At 39.3% G+C, this 20,115-nt stretch overlaps 1 protein-coding gene across 1 annotated transcript in view; it reads right to left on the bottom strand.

Annotated features, from left to right (window-relative positions):
* Nucleotides 1–3,962: 3,962 nt before the first annotated feature.
* The window catches only part of LOC134635418 (A disintegrin and metalloproteinase with thrombospondin motifs 16), a 54,992-nt gene continuing 38,839 nt past the window's right edge, over nucleotides 3,963–20,115 (bottom strand). The window contains exons 14-25 of the mRNA XM_063484797.1: nucleotides 19,383–19,555; nucleotides 19,151–19,281; nucleotides 18,687–18,810; nucleotides 18,223–18,467; nucleotides 17,983–18,124; nucleotides 16,756–16,882; nucleotides 6,155–6,359; nucleotides 4,992–5,186; nucleotides 4,835–4,891; nucleotides 4,419–4,625; nucleotides 4,158–4,305; nucleotides 3,963–4,078 (exon numbers count right to left, since the gene is read on the bottom strand). Coding sequence (XP_063340867.1) covers nucleotides 3,963–4,078; nucleotides 4,158–4,305; nucleotides 4,419–4,625; nucleotides 4,835–4,891; nucleotides 4,992–5,186; nucleotides 6,155–6,359; nucleotides 16,756–16,882; nucleotides 17,983–18,124; nucleotides 18,223–18,467; nucleotides 18,687–18,810; nucleotides 19,151–19,281; nucleotides 19,383–19,555 — 1,870 coding nt within the window. The remainder of the gene's footprint in view (nucleotides 4,079–4,157; nucleotides 4,306–4,418; nucleotides 4,626–4,834; nucleotides 4,892–4,991; nucleotides 5,187–6,154; nucleotides 6,360–16,755; nucleotides 16,883–17,982; nucleotides 18,125–18,222; nucleotides 18,468–18,686; nucleotides 18,811–19,150; nucleotides 19,282–19,382; nucleotides 19,556–20,115) is intronic.

Below are 20,115 nucleotides of genomic sequence, written 5' to 3'. Positions count from 1 at the left end.
AGGAAGACCTGCACATAACTGCAAGAGTGACCTCAGAAGAACAAGGAATCACTACATTTTTGATTTAGAAATTATAGTTGGTCTTCACCAGCTGCACAGCCAGAGGTTCTGATGTGTTAGTCTGTCACATAAGTGGTTTAGACATTGGTTCAAAAGCATGAAGCATGCTTAGCAGGTCAGACCTCTCACATCAGCATGTTTAGTAATAAAATCAAATCTGTTTTTTAAACTTCACACCATTGCCTAACTACAAATTATACTTGTTACCTAGAAATATAAATAAAAAAAACAAACAAAAATGATATATGGGATCTAGGTTCATACAATAATGCCATCAGGCCTATTATAATGGGGCACTTATGTACCTAAAATAACAGAACATAATATGAACTATTTTAGTTCGTATTAGTTCAGTGAGTTGCTCCTTGTGTTATGAACGTCACAGCTGTTTTCTACAGTCATTGGTCAGCACAGGTAAATTACATGAAGAGTTGCATTATGACTAAGGAAAAAAAGATACCTCTACACAGTTACCTCTGAGACTGAAGAAGTCACTTGGATCAGCGACCACTGAAAACCCAACGTCCAGATGAACACAATCAACTTCCTAGGGTTACCGCCACAGTTTCAGCCATACAACTTTAATGATATAATATGATGTCAGCTGTACACACTGAAGGAACATAACAGCATATTAGACATACTAGTTACATATGGGATATGAAATACAAGGCTAGCTCTTATCTGCTTCAAATTGTGTTAGCAAAACTTCAGATTACAATATTGAGTCCACCAACTATATTTAAAGAGATAGACATAGATAGTAAAGCTACAAATGAAGGCTCACTGCTATTATGGTAATAGCTATATTTTCAAACAGTGCATGTGAAACAGGATGAATACACATAACACTCTGGAGCGGAGCCATATTTGTGCTATTGACAATGTAAGTTAAGCCGGAGTAGGCCATCCTATATAGCTATATATCCAGCTATATCTCCTATATAGCTTGGGGAAGGACCTCCCCTTTGTCCTGAACCTCCCCTTGGCTCTGTTTCAAGATCTACTTCATTATGGGAGAGTCTGACCAAGCATAAGTCAGATCGGATCAATTGAGTAGAACAAAGTAATATTAAAAAAATATTTAAAAAAATATATTTAAAGAAAATATGAAACCAAACATTAAAAACGTTTTGGGTGCAAATTAATGTGTTACTGTAATGGCGTTACATTTTCAGTAAAAGTTACACACAGTCCTGCAATCAGCTGATTTCACTTTGTGTGCTTGTGAAAATTATTTTTATTAATATTGTGCAAAAGCATCTGCACAGATAGTACGCTAACACATAGCTAGCCAAGAAACCAGAAACATGTCAAAGCTAAGCGTAAACAGACCCCAGCCCAGCAGCCAGGGGCAGATTTTCAGCAGAAAAAAAGGCACTTAGACTTGTAGCACTGAAGCCTCCATTTCTACACGTACATATCACCCTGGTGTTCGCTTTAAAGTCTCTTAAAAGGAGGTCAAATGCACCGTAAATTTAGAAAACACCAGCAAACAGAAAAATATGCAGTTCAAAACCTTCACAAAAAAATAGCAGAAGTGTTTTTGGGGGAGACAATAACGTGATGGACCAGATACGAAACTGAACAGTTTATAGCAAACATGTATCCACATTGTTATATGAAAAATGCAACTAAAACCCACATTACCTGCATGTTTTTCCTCCCTCACAACACAGATGAAACCATCTCTTCTTTTAAGCGTCTCAGTGCAAACTTTTGTGGTTTCTATCGCTTCCACAGCTGTTCCGTCATGTTATTATCTCCAAAAAACACTTGAGTTGTGTTTTGTATTATTTTGTTTTTTTTTGTTTGTTTTTCTTACTTGTTTTATTCAACTTCTATTGGGTATTGCGTGCTCTTACAGCATTTTTGTATTTGCTGATGTTTTCTTGAGTCACAGTGTGTTTGACTTCTCAGGGCCACCATACTTTGGGCCAGGTTTCCTCTTTGCTTTGTGTTGCCGGCTTTGTGTTCATAAATAAAAACTAAAACAAAGATGAAATCTGGATATGGATAAAAATTAGGATAGGAATTTGAGTCATTGTGTGGGTCTGTAGCCTAAAGTTTTTATTTCTGACTGATAATTAAGTGACAATGTGTTTCAGGTCATTTTGTGGAGTAAAGCAAAAGCAGTGCAATTGCTTTGTCCAAAAAGTAATTTAGTAGCTTAGTGCATTGAACTGAACTAACTGTACTGAAAAGACATTCCATCAAAGTTGAGTAGGTAGGTAAAGCAGAGAACTACCATGTAATTTTACTTATGTTGGAAGGAACATAATAAATAGAAGCAAAGACTGGAGTTAAGATGTTTAAATGTACATATATACATTACAGCTGTTACAAGTAAAAGTTATAAATCTGTATTTTGAAGCCAGAGAAATGCAAAAGACGTACTAGCCCCCGCTATGGCAGAGTGGAACAATGGTGACAGTGATGTCAGTGATATGGTGCAATCCTAATCCTCTGTAAAGGCATGATGGCAGCGCCATGCCCAGTTGAAGACTGTAGCCAAAGTTGTATGACTCAAGCGATCAAGTTTCCATCCTGAATATTTGTTTTTCTGCTTTTCTCCAGGAGTCCTTTTAGAGTTTCAAGTTTATCCCCCCCTGAAAGATACTCTGTCCAACTTAAAGCTAAAAATGATGAAATCGGGGCTCATGTTCCTGTAGTTACACATTTTGTTTATCTTATTTCATTAACACTGTAAAAAAAATCATATTGTAATAGTATTACCTATCATCCATCAGTGCTTTTAAAATGTAATTGATATGTAACGCATTTTTGTGCCATATAAATGCATGCTAATGTCATGTATAATAATGTAGGACACATTAAACAACACACTGATATGGCTTGTTAGTGATTTCACTTGACAGCTGCTTTCTTTTAAAAAAATAAAAATAAAGGTTTTGCATAAAAAGGTGCAGTTTGACAGCATGTAATGAAAATTAATAACACATATTAAGGTAATGGGCTTAGGGTAGAGTAATACAAGGACACATTTATAATGCTTAATCATACAGTTTTCCAGAAACACTGCATTGCAAAGCCAATAAATAAAACAAATAATACTGTACACGGGTCACACAATTCATTTGTTATTTCCTGAAGCTTGAACATTTCACACTGATTTCATGAATTCAATGTGACAAAGTTGTAGCACCACTGGGAAGGAAAGCCACACAGGCTTATCCCATCACAGAAAACATATGCATCTGATGATGCAGTTGATTTGTGCTCTGTTCTTTTTTACTTTTACATGACAACTTACATGGCAACTGCCCAGCTATTAAAGAAATACACATTGATTAGCATGTCATTTTTGTTCTCTTTTTTTTAATTAAAAAAAATTAAGCTCAAGGCAAAATTTATTTATACCTTTATCGTCTCTTTGAAATGTCCCTTTTCATTAAGAAACCACAGATTGTCAATTCATCAGGGTCTGCAGCGCAGACCAGGGCATATCACATGTTGCGTGGCAGCGCTTGAAGACGTCTTTCTTTGTTGGTTTGCCATCGTTGGCCTTTGGTTGACTGAGAGATGCTGAGTGTCCTGAGTACAGATCTTTTCAGCTACAGTATATAAACAAAGCTGGGATTTTTCAGTTTCTTTTAGACATGTCCATCCTATTTGCTTTAATCAAGATTACTATTTTGTTAGTTCCTCCACATAATTCTTGTCTTTATTTGTGTTTTCCCGATCACATTCCTGTGTAGTGCTGTCAACATCAAGTTCTTGTATCCAGATGTCCGGCATCGCAGAGAGAAAATGAAGAGCACTTCCAAAGAAAAGGCTTTGTATTTCAGTGCTCGCCACATGCTTAAAACCACAACCATGTTTTGCAGTCTTTTGACTAACTACCTATCTGCCTGTACAGCGGACTGAGTCACGTCCTAGGATTATAGGTTTGAATTTGAACATGACTGGCAGCACTGCTTGCCATAGAACTTGTGGTTGCAGACTCCATGTTGGGGCACCAGGTAACACCAGCTGAAGTAATCCTGACATGCAAGTTCTGTGTAAAAAGAAGAGAAAAAAAGTGAAATTCTTTTTCTTTTTTGGGAGATCTTTTGAGAGAATAAGAGCACTGGTACCTTTCTTCTCAGGTTGTGGACAGAAGTTGGTATTGCAGGCCTGGGACACTGCAGGTTTGAGATGGAGGGCACAGCCGGTGGAAGGTTTCTCTTCCGCCAGACACTGGACTGCCCTGGCCTGCACTCCTCCTCCACATGTCACCGTGCACTGCGGAGAGCAAAGCAACAAGGAACGGATTATAGATACTGTGAATCTCCTTTGTGCGACACATTCGCTCCCTCCTCTTGTTTATATTACCAAAGTGGAAATTCTGCTGATACCTGAGACCAAGGAGACGAGCGCCATTCTGGCCGAGGTGGAGGGTGGGCTGGATAGCTCCGATGATGCGTCTTCCATTGGTGGTGCACTGATTGCGTTGTGCGGACAGGGCATTCAGCCAGGATGCAGGGCTTCTGAAGCTCTACTATGGGTTTGGGAACATGGTGGCACTTCTTGGGAGCAAGCTCTCTGTATTTTCCTGCAGTGTCCTTTATTATGAAATAGAGAAATTCACTAAAGCTATAGATGCCATTATATAATAAAGAACCTCCAACAAATCAATTTAGAAACACAAAAGAAAATAATTAAAATAATATTAACAAATTGGAATTTAAAGAGAATTTAAATGCAGCGAATTATTATGACACTGAAAAATGACCTTTTGCTGTATCTGAGCAAACACACACACAATACACACCTTCTCTGCACACTTGATGAAGCGTGCCTGATAGCCGCGACCACATGTTACTGAACACTGGATGTGGAACAGAGCAGAGACAGAGAGCTTATTCACATTAGCTAAAAATACATTTAAATACTGCATAAGTGCTGTTTTATTCATTTTAATTTCATACCTCTTGCCATGTGGAGACAAACCACTGGACCTTGCGTTGTTTCTGGCAGCGTCTGATGAAGCAGGAATCCTGACCAGCAGGTTTTGGCAGGCCTGCGCACTTGCTGTTGGGCAGCGTGTGTGCCTGGGCACCCGGGTTAGAGCTCACACACAGCACAGTCCTCTTCTTCAAACCATTGCCACACTTACGCGAGCACTGCCAAATAAAAACAAACATGATATCTGATTGCATTTAGGTATTGGAGCAAAGCTTTCTCTTAATTAATGGCTGATCAGTTGGTTTAAATGCTACAGTATTAACAATCTTTGTAATCATAGTTAGGTCCAAACTGTCATGTCATATTCCAGCATTGTCAAAGCCTTGTTATGTGTTACACACATTTTTATCATCCATTAACAAAGACATAAAAATGTAGACTAAACTGGTTTTTCGAGAATTTCTTTCCATTTTTTCCCACCTTCTTTCAAGCAGAAGGAACAAATTTATCAAAATTAATTGAGAGTTTGACATATTTAATTTAGCTATTACCTGGCTGGAACTATGAACGAAAGAAATGTCACATGCTAAACATCTTAACAGGCCAGCTATGCACAATTAGCATTTCAGAAAAGCTGCTATACAGCATAGTCACCACACAATGGATTACTGTGCTTTACTTCCTTAATAATTCCTTTGAGGTACTCCAGCAATTCCCTCAATATCCTTTTTTTAATCTAGAAACAGCTAATGGGACAATCTAAATCTTGAAGTGATTCACTACAGCCAATAAACACGGGGCTGTGACGCACTACACTGTGCCACAAGCTACCAGGGGGAGAGCGAACTGGACACCACTTATGCCATGTCGTTGACGATATTTGGTGTAAAACGGCAGTTAAAATGTTACAGTGAGACAAGTCACCACACAGAATGTATAGGAATTGGACAGAGAACAAAACACTGGAGGTCTCAGCGGGCACATTCATAGTTTAAAGCCACTGAGATCACTGTCATAAAATGTGGTGAAGCCATTAAAGCCGGGGCGAACTTCACAACACAATGTGCAGAGCTCTTTAGGGCTTACTGGGCGAGCGTATGACTTCAAAGGGGTTTTTCAAGCTGTGTTCTTCAGCAGCAACGTGCCAGCAGCGTAAACAAACAGCATTAAAGTTTCACACTCTCACCTGTGACCACGACCCAGTTGTCCAAACCGGTGGACAGCTGTGTGTGTTGCAGGTCTGCTTCCTGACCGGGGACGGCTGGGCACAACGAGAGTCAGCCAGGGTGTCCACATCAGTCTGGCTGGTTCTCTGGACACACTGGACCTGCCGAGTCTGCTCCCCTCCTCCACAGCTTCGGCTGCACACCCCCCACTCTCCTACAGACCAGCTGGGACAACACAACGCAAACCCATAGAGTCAATACGCACAGTTTCTAGATCAGTTAGACAAGTGTGCAGGAATTAATGATAATTATTGTTATTGTGGTATTGTTATTGTGATAATCGCTGGTGTATTATGGAATCCATCTATGTTACCAGTATACAATCTGTGTGTTTGCCAGCAAAAAAGCAGTTGGGCAAAAAAACACAAGAACAGGCTCAGGAACAGTTTTACCCTTGAGTGGTGATTTCCACCACCCTAATTTCCACCATAGTCCACACTAGAGTGTAAACACTCAATACAAACACATACATGTGGCAGGGAGGACATTTTAATTAGCTAACGATACTGAAACTGGCTAAATTGTGTATAATGCTGCTGTTTTCCTGCTCTGTCGGTGCTAAGTGTATTTTTTATCTTTAATAACTTACCATTTTTTAATTATTCTATTTTTAAAATAATTTTTAGCTTAAGAGAAAGCCACACAGAATTTCACTGTGCTATGTATAATGACAATAAAGATCATCCATTCATATAATAGCGTCTGCAGAAGAGTGTCGAAGACATTGCAGACATGTGCAATGTTTCAAAATAAATCTAAACTAAATTTAAACTAAATCTGATATAAATTTTATATTGTGTAGGTCATTATGGTTAATATGGCTTTTAACCCCCCTTGCCTGGCTAAGCTGAATCATGACTAAAACTAAACATCACCACATATTTCTTTTGTACATAACACTCCAAACAGATATGCTGGCAACTGCAAAAAAAATGGCTAGCTCGAGGTACCTTTTAAGCAGTTCAGTTTATACTATTTTAGTGCCTTTTTCTTCCAAGACTGCGCCTCAGTAAAATGTGTTAAGTTGCCTAATCCTCAAGCCTTCGCACTTTCTTAAAGCTTTGTTGCATCTCTTCCAAATGACCCCAAACTAAGGGCGCAGGCAGCTCAATCGCTCAACACACACTCTGTTATCCTTTCTCTAACTTCACCCCAGTATACCCACCCAGCCTCCTACGATTTACCCCAAACAACCCAAAACACTGCTGTCAGCACACTGAGCTGTGTATATTAACAGTCTAAACTTTATTTGCAGTAATTTGGTGCATCACTTGCTTGGAATGCTGCAGAAGGTCAGTGAGAAAAGCTCTGAAGGGCATCATATGTGCACTATCAAATGTAAATAAAGGCAGAAGTAGAAAATCTATCTGGTCTTTTGACATGTCATGAGGAAGATACACACTGCAGTAATAGCAAATGGTGGTTCAGGGGGAGCGAAAGCGGCATGTAGAGATGAAATTTTCAATTCGCTTGTTTATTTTAAAAAACCGACCAAGTAATCAACACATATATGTAACACATTTAACATGTTGACATAATATTTATTAACCTTTGGCAAAGAAATGTGAGCTGAACTTTGATGGCGTCATTAAACACATAAATAAATGCAAGCAGAACGCCAACCGAAGCCTAAGTGCAACACACCCTTCAAGAGCAGGGACTTTTTTGGGGTTTGTTTCATTTTTATTTTTAGTTTCACAAGGTACAAAATTCAGAATACCTTGTATTTTTTATAAATATATTTCCATAAATACTTCAATTCCTAATATGCACAAGATTACTATGTCACAGCATGCCAATTTGTAGTATAGTAGCTGATGTCACTCATTTAACATTTAAGAAAAGTTATGATGACATAAAATCACTTATTATGACATATTGTCTTGGCTCTCTTACCCCTTCTTAGATATCCCTTCCTGCACAGGAAAGTAAAATATAGCCATCTGGCATACAGTTGGCAAAATATTTGAATGTATATGATGATAAAGTGCAAATTAAAACTTTATTTCATACTCCAGGGTATTTACTTTTACCATGTAAATATCAACACAATCACTTCAAAGGAATGGCCATCGAAATAATATACTGTTTAATTTCTGGATCAAGTTATAGAACACCTTGTGATCTTTGCCTTGGCTGGTATGAGTAACTGTGGTTGAAGGATGAGTAAGCATCATGCTCCCTGGACAGAAGCACAAGAGCTCAGGTGTCCTGTGGTGTGTCAGATAGCCTTTGAGGTCTAAATGACGCTGTCTAAATGCACACTAGTGCATTAAATAACCTCTGACCAGTGTTTATAGCTTTGCCACTGTGCGTGTCTGCTTGGACTTTTACATGTATATATCACTGTGTGGGTTTTTTTTTCAGTGTACACCAGCAGTGTGAGACAGAGTGATATCATGCTCTAAATGTGAGTGGGCATCGGAAACCTTTTTCCATGATGTAATGCTTGTTCAGTCCAAATCACTGGTTGCAGACACAGCAAAATTAAATAACTGCACGGCCTTAGAATAGGATGACATGTAGAGATAGACTGGTGACCACAGCCTGCTAGTCTACACTTGCATCCAAGTTTTGCATGTTTCGGTCGGTCCAGCATGTGTTCTGCTTCAGATCACAGTTCATGCATGGCGAGGGCCCACAAACTGTAAAAGACTCATGCACTTTGATAACTTGAATAAAAGAAGCACACGCACATTTACAATTTTTAACAAAAATGCTTAATACTAGACTGGATATTTGACAAAAGTATAACTGAAACTAGTTTAGCTTGAATAAAGCATGAAACGTAACTTTGATATAGTGCAATACATTAATCAGGCAACTATATCCTATACATGTTATGGATGTTTAACAGGAAATCTGAGCATTGTATGGACTGCAATGGCATAAGAAGGTCTACGGAGGATGTAAATGCACAGGAATGCAGAGCAGGTTACACCGTAACCAACAGGAAAAATACTGTAAAGCCTATCTAATCTTATTAAGTTGAAAATATTTTGCAGCCACAAGAGAACTCTCATTTTTAGAGTCCTTATTGTTATCAGAAGTCGTTTATACGTCAACAAATGTTGGGTCTTGCTCAGAACAGTGAAAATCTGTCAGATGTTGCTGTATGTGTCTTACCAACACATGGTTCCCATGCACACACATATAAACATGCATACACATGCAGACCAGAAGCTCCAGCTTTAGATAATGAACGAGATAATCCTAAGAGACGGGTGTAAACTGTTGTGAGATTACTTTACAGCCTTTATTATCACTGCTTCCTCGGCTCAGTGTACACACGCAGGTCCATTAGTGGCTAAACAGTACAAAGCAAGCAAAGGAGAAATAGATTATGTCAGAGGAGCATGCACATCTACCACGAGTGAGTAAAGAAGTGCGAGAGAGAGAGGGCAAATATGAATCTGAACATATTTATAAACGACTTTTAAAAGATACAGACGGCAGAGAGACAGAGGATCAGACAGACAGCGTGGAGAGTGTTTGTCACAGTCTCACAAATCCCCGTTGAGAGATTGGAAGTGCTGTGGCCTGAGCACAACTTTGACTGAATGACAGCTATCCTTGGCTGACTGCTTGGTTGTACCAGTGTGGGTTTTTTTTGGTGTGTATGCGTGGGCGATTGCTGGCAGTTGGATAGGATTGGAAAGGTGATGGAGAAAGGGAAAAAAGGTATCCATATTAAGGTATCCAACCTATTAGATTTATGGTTATGACCAAGCCTGAAGAAACATAAGTGATGGACACTGCAGACAGCGTCTTAAAGCAGTCTTTGTATGTGGATGCATGAGAAGTGGAAGAGAGGTCTCAAAAGGGATATATTTCCCCCTCTTTCCAGAAACATCTAGTTTCATGATGCCATTATGACCTATTTACCAAGAGAAATATAATTAGATTTTCCACTTTAAGTATGGTATAGAAACATAATACCCTACCTGGATTTCCATCATGTCTATACAGTTATCATCATGCAGACATACTTCCATTTCAGTTGTGTTATTTCTGTGCAAAGGGAATACAGGAAATAATTGGGAAACGTAATTTAGACCACTCAGTGATTCTTGTATCAATATAAACTAGAAATAAATGAATTAGTCAAGCTTGGCATAACATTGTTATAGCAAATATTCCATATATTCATCAATTTCTACAGTCCCCAAAGTTTTACATAGATTGTTGCAATTTCATAGTGGATTCCACATATGTTGTGCTTTGGGTTGTAAATTGATTGTATATTTATCAAACCAACACGTCCACTTTGATTGAAATTTTTGTATCGAAAAAGAGGTATGTTTCTTTTTAGCACGTTTGTTATTGGTTTCAGTCATGTGTACTAAGTATAAACCTAACAAATTAATGCTGAAGTACTCTTTGTTTCCTTTTTCCTTTTAAGAAAACTGCTTAAAGTACTGTTTGAAAGTTTCCTGTAGTGTTGTGTGTCTGCATTCCGATATACAGTGAGCTTACAGACACAGCGGGATGCATATGGAAAGGTGACCCAGAACAACTTGCAAGGTCTTATGTTTACGCCACTTCACAAAAAGGAGTCGTTTCCATGACTGATAGTGTTCCTTTGTGTGTTTCTGTACAGGTATAATTTTTGACAATGTGTGATCATTGTTATGCTGAAAAATGAAGCTGTTGCCAATGAGACGCTTTCCAGATGGTATCGCATGCTGATACCTACCATTTTCACATCCAAATTTCAAAATTTGGATTAATCACTCTGCAAGACATCTTGCCGCTGATTTTCAGTCCAGTTCTTGTGTAATTTGGCATATCTCAGCCTTTTCTCCCTGTTTCCCTTCCCTAAAAATGGCTTCTTGACAGCCATCCCTCCACTGAGACCATTTCTAATGAGGCTTCAGTAAACAGTAATGGATCACCTGAAGGGCCAGATGCATCGCTCTTTTCTTTGATGGATTTTTTCCCCCCGTTTCTTAAAGACATAACTTTGAGATGCTGTTCAGATGCTTTTTAGACCTGATACTTCCTTCTTTTGTCCTCTACTTGTCCAGTTTCCTCAGACTTCATAGGGACACACTGCTCACCATGCTGAGATATGCCAGTTGTTGGCTGATTGCTCTTTGGGAATCACCTTGTTGGTGCAAGAACTACCTTATTCCTGTCAATCTGTGTTATCTTTGACATTTTTTTAATAGCATCAACTAAATGATTATGTGTTTTTGTGACAGGCTGCTACTAACCAAGTATCTAAAGATACAATTTAAAATTGTTCTTTGCTATGTTGTCTGTTATGTGTAGATACAACACCACTTTATCCTTTGAGTTAGGGGCCTTTTTTATGCTTGAATCGTTCACAGGTCAGTGTTAAGTGGCTTGAGGCCTGCAAGAAAAATAAGTGAAAAAGCAGCTAAAAAAATGTGAAAGACCTACAGAAAGCATGGAGAACTATGGCTCAAGACTGCTTTAAAAAATTACAACAATGTCTGGCTCCTTGGAAGAATAATCAAAAGAAATAATTGGTGGCACATGGCTTTCAGATACTAGTGTCGGTGCTAAACAATGACAAATGTAAGAGATAGAGGATGTTGAAGGCTCTGGCAGACAGCAATGAGGTGACAAGATCAAAGAGTCAAAGCCGTATAGCATAGGAAAGTGGCTTTAGACATTACTATGGTCCCACGTGGATTCAAACCCTCCACGAACAGTAAAGCCATGAATGCACTTCACAGACCTTTCTTTCCGAGCAGACATGAGCTGGAGCTGAGGAACATTAATAATGGCTTCAACCTACTATGTAATGCAATTCAATGCAGCATTAAAAATGTTATTGGTTCCACCTAACTGAGAGGTCATCGTGTCTGTTGTCAGCTAGGCCTGTTCAATGCATATGAAGTGAATCATTTATAAACAGCACAAAAGCATAAAGACACAGTTTTGGTACCGCCATCTGTGTTGCATTTAAATTGTCAGGCATGTCACAGTTTTAAGATTTTGACTGCTTTCACACAACAACAAATAAACCATCCCCACGAAAATGTGGCTCTCCCTCTTTAATGGAAGACTGTAAGATGTGGTTAAATGCTTTAAAGACTAACCAAGCTTGACCTTGTTGAGACTGTTTTTCTTACCACGCTGAGCTTAAATTGCACATAATTAAATAACAAAAACACATTTGTCAGGCATTAAAAAAATACTTGGTAATAGTAATGACAGAAAACTCCAGGTGGAGTACAGAGGTGGCCCTCCTATCTTAAATTTTGGTAAACCTTTATTTAAAACGCCTCACGTGTCTATGAGTAAAGACATTTTTTATCCTGGCCTGGAATCATCTGCACAGCTGGCAGTGGTGTGCTGTGATCATAGCACCATTTTTTCCCTTGAATAGTGAAAACAAAGTAAAAATGACTAAATGAAATACAGCACATTACTACACATGATGACACAATAAACCACAAAGATACTGAAAATGGCTGAAATAACAAAGCTCTGGGGGGACATGTGTTCCTTTTCTGAAGACTTATATATATTGTCAGCGCCATCACTGCTTTATGCGAGTGAATACGAGACAGTTTTGTGGTCATCTTGTAGCATTTTCCCAGGTTATCTGTTCCAAAATGGAGACAAATGCAAGCTGAGCGAGAGGAAAATATTCAGGCAATGACAGAGCTATGCAGAGGAAAAATCCCCTTTTGAACAGCTGTTGGTTACTATAAAACATGAGATAAACGCTAAAATAATTGGGATTCCATGATTTCAGAGTGGATTACATAATATCGATGCGCTGTTTAATACTGTATCCACATTTTCTTCTGGCTTGATAATTTTTTAAGCATACTTGGTAAACGCCCGTGAAAATGCAGAATGAGAGTGATGACTTCACAAGCAAGACGGGTTCCAGTGAAAAGCACTGAGAAGACGGGAGATGGGGCTAGTAGAAAGAATATGAATATAAATGCATGAGAGCTAACAGACTGCTGCAGTTTAAGACTGCTGGCGGCTCTGATTTTGAGGTGGGGTTGGAGTAGGGACACTGAAATTTGTCTTAATGAGAGGGTGAGAAAGTGTGGGTGGAAAAGAGTTTCAGAAGTAACTGAAGTCACCACCTTCTGCTGCCCTGCCATGTCTTCTGTGCAAGCAAGCCAGGCAGCAGCTGATGGCCACTCATTCTGCTTTTGGCAAAAACAACAACAGCATCATGCAGCATGATTGCATGCAAGATGTACTGTATATGTTGCATCACATTTTAGGCACACAAGTGCAGACACACCGCCCCCTGAGAAACACATTGCAGGCAATGCATTAGTGGCAGCACCACGACAATTTTGTTGACATTGCTTTTAAAAGTTCTTTAATATACCTTTCTATGAAATGTATTAACTTTGAGGCTCCTGTCACATCATATTACATTTCATAGAAATACTAAATATTATTACAGTAAGCAAGCATGACTGCAACAAGGCCTTATTGTGCCCAACTGACCTTCTAGTTCTTCTCGTTCAAGAACTTTATGGAGAGTTCTCGTAAGGTTTTTTTGATGGTTTGGTTTGGCTACTGCATGACATTTTTATAAATGTGGCGGACAAAGTCACAATTGCACACACAACAACAGAATTTTGCTAGACGTGCACATGCAACCCTGACCAAGATGAGGTCAGTGTCCCAGCTAAATCCCTCTCTGCTCATGAATCAATGCACAACTTGTCAGCAGCGTCCCCTTCGTTTGCAAGAATTTGGCTGATATTTCAAGAGCTAAGAGTGTTCATGGAAATGCTCACAATAGGGGCACAGAGAAATGGATGCCTCAGCAACAGCCCAACAAAGCCTCTAGGTAAATTCTTTCAGTATTAATTTTAAGACAGACATGCTTTTATCTCTGGTAGCTAAAATGATCTTTTCATTCACAAAACGTTTGAGTGCCAGTTTTCAGTTTGCATGATACAGTGTAACAAAGTTCAGCATTCTGCCTTAATAGAAACAACATTTAGGCACGGAAAGCCTGTCTGCTTTTAATCGAAAATAAAGTTTTTACTTTCTTATTTATTTATTTTTTGCAGACCTCATTAAAGTCTGACAATGCTTTTCACAATGAGCACTGGAAATAATATAATCAGTTGGTCCCTGCAGTTTTAGTGACATTTGGTGATATTTAGTGATATTTAAATGCTCTGCCCCAGCCTGTATGTAAATATCCAGTCTTAAAAAAACATATCCATATATTCGAAACCATTTTAAACCATCAACGCAATCGCAAATTCTCCTGTTATTTGAAACCACTGCTGTCCTAAGAATGCCTTTCACTCACACATTTAATGGCCAGGACTTTACACAACATGACACTGACCAGAGCAGTGCAGACAAGGGAGGGACATTTCCCCTGTGTGTGTTCATATATATCTTGCCTGTCAACGGGTGAACCACTTCCGATGATGTCCACAGCATCAGGCCATGTTGACTGATCTTTGTTCTTCTTTGTTGGCTCTTAGCGTCAGGGATACAGACAGTGACCAAACCACCTAAACCTAGCCAAGATCCTACAGAACTACACCCTAAAACCACAAAATCAGGAGTGGGTCTCACTCCCACTTTCCCTCAATATGTTTGTGCCACTCAAGGTGACCCCGCTGACATTTTACAACAACTGGGAAAGCCTGCTTAACCACAGCAATCTGGAAGTGCATCTCAGCTTATGATAACATTTCCTACTTCCCAATTAGTCTTGGGCCAGCATCCTGGTATAGCCTTGTGGGAAAAATATGCTCTGATCAGCAGAGTTTGGAAGTGCACCAGCATGTCCCACCAAAGAAACTGGCAGTGCATTTTGCATACACCAATGCGCTGGACATCTAAAAGAAAAAAAGTTCTAGGTGGATCCTGATATGGCCAAAGAGCTTAGGTCCCAAAGTGATGATCCATGTGAATAGGTTTACAAGTTCTTGGCCTGCTGCATTAAACAAACACAGAAGCTAACCATTCCTGACAGTTGGTGGGGTTTTCATGCTGAACTGGATAAAGACATGAACAGAATATCCAGTGGAACTTCTCTTTCTTCCCTGTGTCTCACACGCATGTTCTGGCCAAAATGTAAGTTATTTTTCATTTTGAAGTGAGGATAATGTCATCATCACAAAGCAGGTGCTTTAACGGGTTGGAAAAGGGTAAAACATATAGTCAGTCCTGCCTGACACTCTTCATTGGCTTTACTATGAGGAGATAGCGTGGGAACTTTGGAAGAATTCACTCAAGTAATAAACAGCTCTTCTGACAGAAATTACAGAACAGATGTGTAGGTGTTGCAGACCAGCAACACGTGGCAGTGAGAAAGAGTGAAGGCGAGAGGAGGTGAAAAGGAGCGAAGCTAGGAAGATAGCAGGATGGGAGAGAGTAAGAACACCAGAACAAAGTAGACAGAATACTATTCGCTGCCATGTTTTTACCTTGAATAACTAGATGTGAGTGTATTTGGCTGGTGGCCCTAAAGCTGATCCTCTAGCTACCTAAGGTGCAAACATCAATTGCACGCATGTAGAAAATGTTCACCATTTACAACTGAACACATTTTGGCTGTCCCATAGCCAGAAGTAGACGCTGGCCATTCCAGGATATGTCAACTGAACAACTGAATAATTGACAAAGCCTGAAGTCTTGAAGAGCCAAACATTGTGCTGTTTTCCATCCAAAATATGTATCTGGAAAATATGAGGAAACGTCTGCACAATTCAAATACCATTTTTAATAATGTCCAGACTGAGAGCCATCTAAAACCAGAGCGGCGATATATTGATGAGGTCATTCACAATTTTTTTAAAAGTCACAAATTATTTCGTTTGACTTGCATGAGTTGTGATGTTGTAACTACATAAAGTCATCTTAACAACAGAAGTCTGCAGCCATGCTATCAGTTCTATGATGCTGCACAGTGCTGCTTAGAGCTAAATGGTTACAACCTGCTGCTAATCAAATCAAAGCATATTAACACGCAAAATCTTGCTCATTTGTACTGCATACAAAGCATTGCTGATGGTAAGAGTGTCAACTGCTTTACAGGTATTTAGTTATAGACCAGACTGTCGAACTTTTACTATAGTTTTGTCTCAATCTAATGGTGGTGCCAGATGCAAAGTTAGGAAAATAAGAACGTGACTGGATTTCAACATCAATGTCCTGGGATTTATTTCCTGGATGCAGTGACTGTCTGTACAGAGTTGCATGGCTACCTGTGATATATGGGTGAACATGAAATCAGAAAGGAGCTGAACCAAGCTGATTTCTACGAGATATGAGCTAAAACAGAGGGAAAAAAAAACAGTCAATCACACTCACACTTATGTCCAATTTAGAATATTTTGTCAGTTAACTTAAAATTTATGCCCCAGTCACACCAGTACAACCACACCCTTCTTGCTGTGACATGACAGTGACGACCAATGGACCATTTAACCGCCCCATCCAGTCGTAGCCAAACGAAAAAAAACTATACATGTTAGAAAACCTACTTAAATGAATTAACACAATTTATAATACATGATGACTAGTGGGGATGATCAGCAAACATAACAAATACACATGAAAATGCTGAGGATCTGACCTGGGAGGACACGGTTGGGTGTTGCAGGGCATCAATCCAGTAGCTGGTCTTGATCTGGGATTGCAGTACGACACATTCACCTGCACTTTCAAGTCTTTGTAGCATGCTGACTTGGTGTTCATTTGGCCTGCATAGGGTATAGATCAGTAAACATAGAAATGTTTAAAGAATACAGTTGTCATTTTGCGTCAATCTGCTATTTAACTACTGTTAAATCAACAAAACTGCATGATGGGAGATGGAACCACACGTTCACAACTTCCAAATATGTTATTCAAATAAATGTTTTTGTCTCACACGTGTGCAAAAACTTAATTTGATTCATTTAACTTCACTAGTTTATCACCAGATTGTCCTTTCATCTTTAATAAACTTAAACTAATATTCATGTTTGACTGAAGTGGCTTCAGCATCAGTGACTTCTTGCACAATTGCATATTGTGTTGATTAATCTAAGTAAACCTTAAATCAGGTTTTCATACTTCTTTGATTATGATTTTAACTTAGGCAGAGTCAGTCTGCACATCTGAGCTAATATAGGTCACTTAGTCAGTCACACTCTTTAATAAAGCAAAAGACTCTCAACTCATCACAACCTGCAATCAGTATTCATTGAGGTGGAGGTGGCTAGGGGGTACTGCAACAGACCGGGGTGGACAACTTTAACCTCCAGGGTCAATCAATAGGAATTCTACACTAAGAGCTTTGTTCACAGTGATGACGCTAAGCAAGCGCACATGCACAAATATAGCCATGCCTACACAATGCACCCTTGTTCCTCAACCTCTGGCCACAAATTACCTGCCCAGGGGACAAAGGCCACCGGTCGTAGGCAGGCATGTGTGTGCTTGCAATGTGTGTGTGTATGTGTTTGTAATAGCAAGTCTCCAGTTGAATAAGGAGAGGTCCCACCAGTTTGAACCAAGAGCCTCTAATGTCCCCTCAGTAATGATGGGAACACTCTCGTCTCCATTTAACCTGGAGCTAAAAGACTGATTAAAGGTCAGAGAGGCAAGAACTAAGCTTTAGGGTTAGTCTACTGATCTACAAATTGTCCTCCTCATCTACGGTTTTAGATCAAGATTAGAGGTGATGCGTGCTTTTTCATCAGTGCAACAGATTTTAAATTGCTTCTTAAAAAGTTACATCTATGAAAAAACAAAAATAAATACAAAAAAATACAAATTAAAAACAAAGACATTGTATTTTTTTAATGTTTGCTCGTACCTCCAGCACAAGTGGCTGAGCACTGGGAGCGTATGATAGCCCATGTATAATTGTGCTTGATGCGGTTCTTCATCAGTTTCTCATCAGCTTTCTTTAGAGTATACTCCCAATGCACACCAGGATTCCAGCCCTGCAACAGCACCTAAAGGAAAAAAGGTAATAAACAGGCAAGTAAGTCACAAAGAAAAAGGAGAAGGAAAGTAGGTCTTAATCATGTTACTGAGACCAATGACATACTACCTCTATTACTAGAGTCTCATTGGTGGGACCGGCTGATATGAGACTCTCTGGTCTGTTATATGGTCTTTTGTACTCGAAAATTGCTCCAGCAATGGGGTGTCGGCCAGGCCAGTCCACGGTCCAGTGGCCATTAAGGTAGTAGCGTCTATGTGTGTCCCTGACAGCCAAGTAGGAGGTGGAGGAATTCAGTTCAATCACACGGATGCTCCGAGCTCCAGCTGGGATGGTTATCACTGCATAGTACTCTGAGAAATATTAGAAGACCATAAATAAGCATTAAAAGTGGCATAAAACTCCAGCAAACAAAACAAAATGTTAATAATATGATATCAGGCTACACAGATTTTATGGTGAGGACTGCACCATACAAAGATTGTGGGACATGAAAACAAATATTAGGTTTTAAAACATTTCCAATAAAATCGCTAAAAACCAATGAAGTGAATAATTCATTTGTGACGTACGGTTAGTAAAATGCTGTTTTGTGTACTGTCCTTTGTAAATCTTGCAGGTGGAGTTGTCTCCTTTACACACCCCACAAGCATCAGGCACAGCTGTGGAGCCTAAAACACGGTCACAGCCAACTCTCTGTGGAAGAAAACCATCAGCGCTTTTGATGACAGTGTAGATCACACACATAAAAACACAAGACTGCGTCACAGTACGCATTCGATTACAACATTTACAAAATTCCAACATTTATTATGTATGTGGTGACAGGTCAATATTTTACTATTCATTATATCTAAAGTAGCAGACAGCAGGAGAAATAAAAGAGTCTATTGATGTTCTTTACTGCTTACATCCATTGTCAAACTTCATAGAGCCACTTCAAAGACCTCACACGCCATATACATAAATGTAGCACTTTGACATCAATGTTTGGTCACATCATGTTACTTTCCAACTGCTTAACATTTAACATTACCTCACACAGTCCATCAATACAGACATTAGAGCTGTCTGGTGAGCAGAGTGTCCCATCCTTAACTTTGCTGGCCAAGGCAAAAAAGAAATCATAACCTTCAGCAAAGCAGTAGAGCTTGCATAGATCTTGATCTGGAAGAAAAAGAAAATGGCCATAAAAAGGCCTCTTTTATCATTTCAAATAATCTTTAGTTACGAGTATTTTTTGAAATTTAAGAGGAAAGCTTTCTCACCATCCACTCTAGTGTATGGTCTCCAAGTGTAGTACCAGCCTCTGAACTGTTTGCCGTTGAACTCAGCACACTGTTGTGCTCTATAGTCAATGGTGTTCCTGGGACAGTCTTCAGTATTGCAAAGTTTGTATGACCTGGAGGAACCCTCACAGAACTTCCCTCCATATGCCGGTCTAAAGAGATGAATTTAAACGTGTAGAATTTAAGGTTTTTCTGCACGAAACACATAATAACATGCTTCGCATTACGTATTTCATGGATTTTCTTTCTTCATCTTCTATCTGTGACTGTATGTTCGTGTTGAAACCCCAAACATGGGTGATAGTAGAGTGCAAAGTACTGAAATAATGATCATGGTAATAAAACATTTAAGATAGTTTTTATCTGTAGAGTCAGTGAAATTCTGATTGTGCTGATCCATAAGCATGTTTCACTCCACATGTGTGTATAAGTGTGCCTTTGTGAAGGCTTGTGAAATCACAAGTGTATATCCTCGGGTTATGTTCCTAAAAATCCCTTCTATGGGACAAAAACAGCTGCAAACTCTCCAACCACTCTCTCTGTGTTGTGTTCTTTCGTTTGATATCTCTGCATTTCATCTTTCACTTTTTTAATCCCTTTTCTGTCATCCCCCCCTCCTCCTCCCACTTCATTCCACTTGCCTGTCTTTGTCCTTCTAACCCTTCACCACCAGCTTTCCTTTCCTTGTCTTTCTTTCTCCTCCTCACTCTCT

Source organism: Pelmatolapia mariae, linkage group LG10_11 (genome assembly GCF_036321145.2).
Source record: "Pelmatolapia mariae isolate MD_Pm_ZW linkage group LG10_11, Pm_UMD_F_2, whole genome shotgun sequence".
In the NCBI taxonomy this organism is placed as follows: Eukaryota; Metazoa; Chordata; class Actinopteri; order Cichliformes; family Cichlidae; genus Pelmatolapia; species Pelmatolapia mariae.
This window is presented reverse-complemented; position numbering and strand designations above follow the sequence as displayed.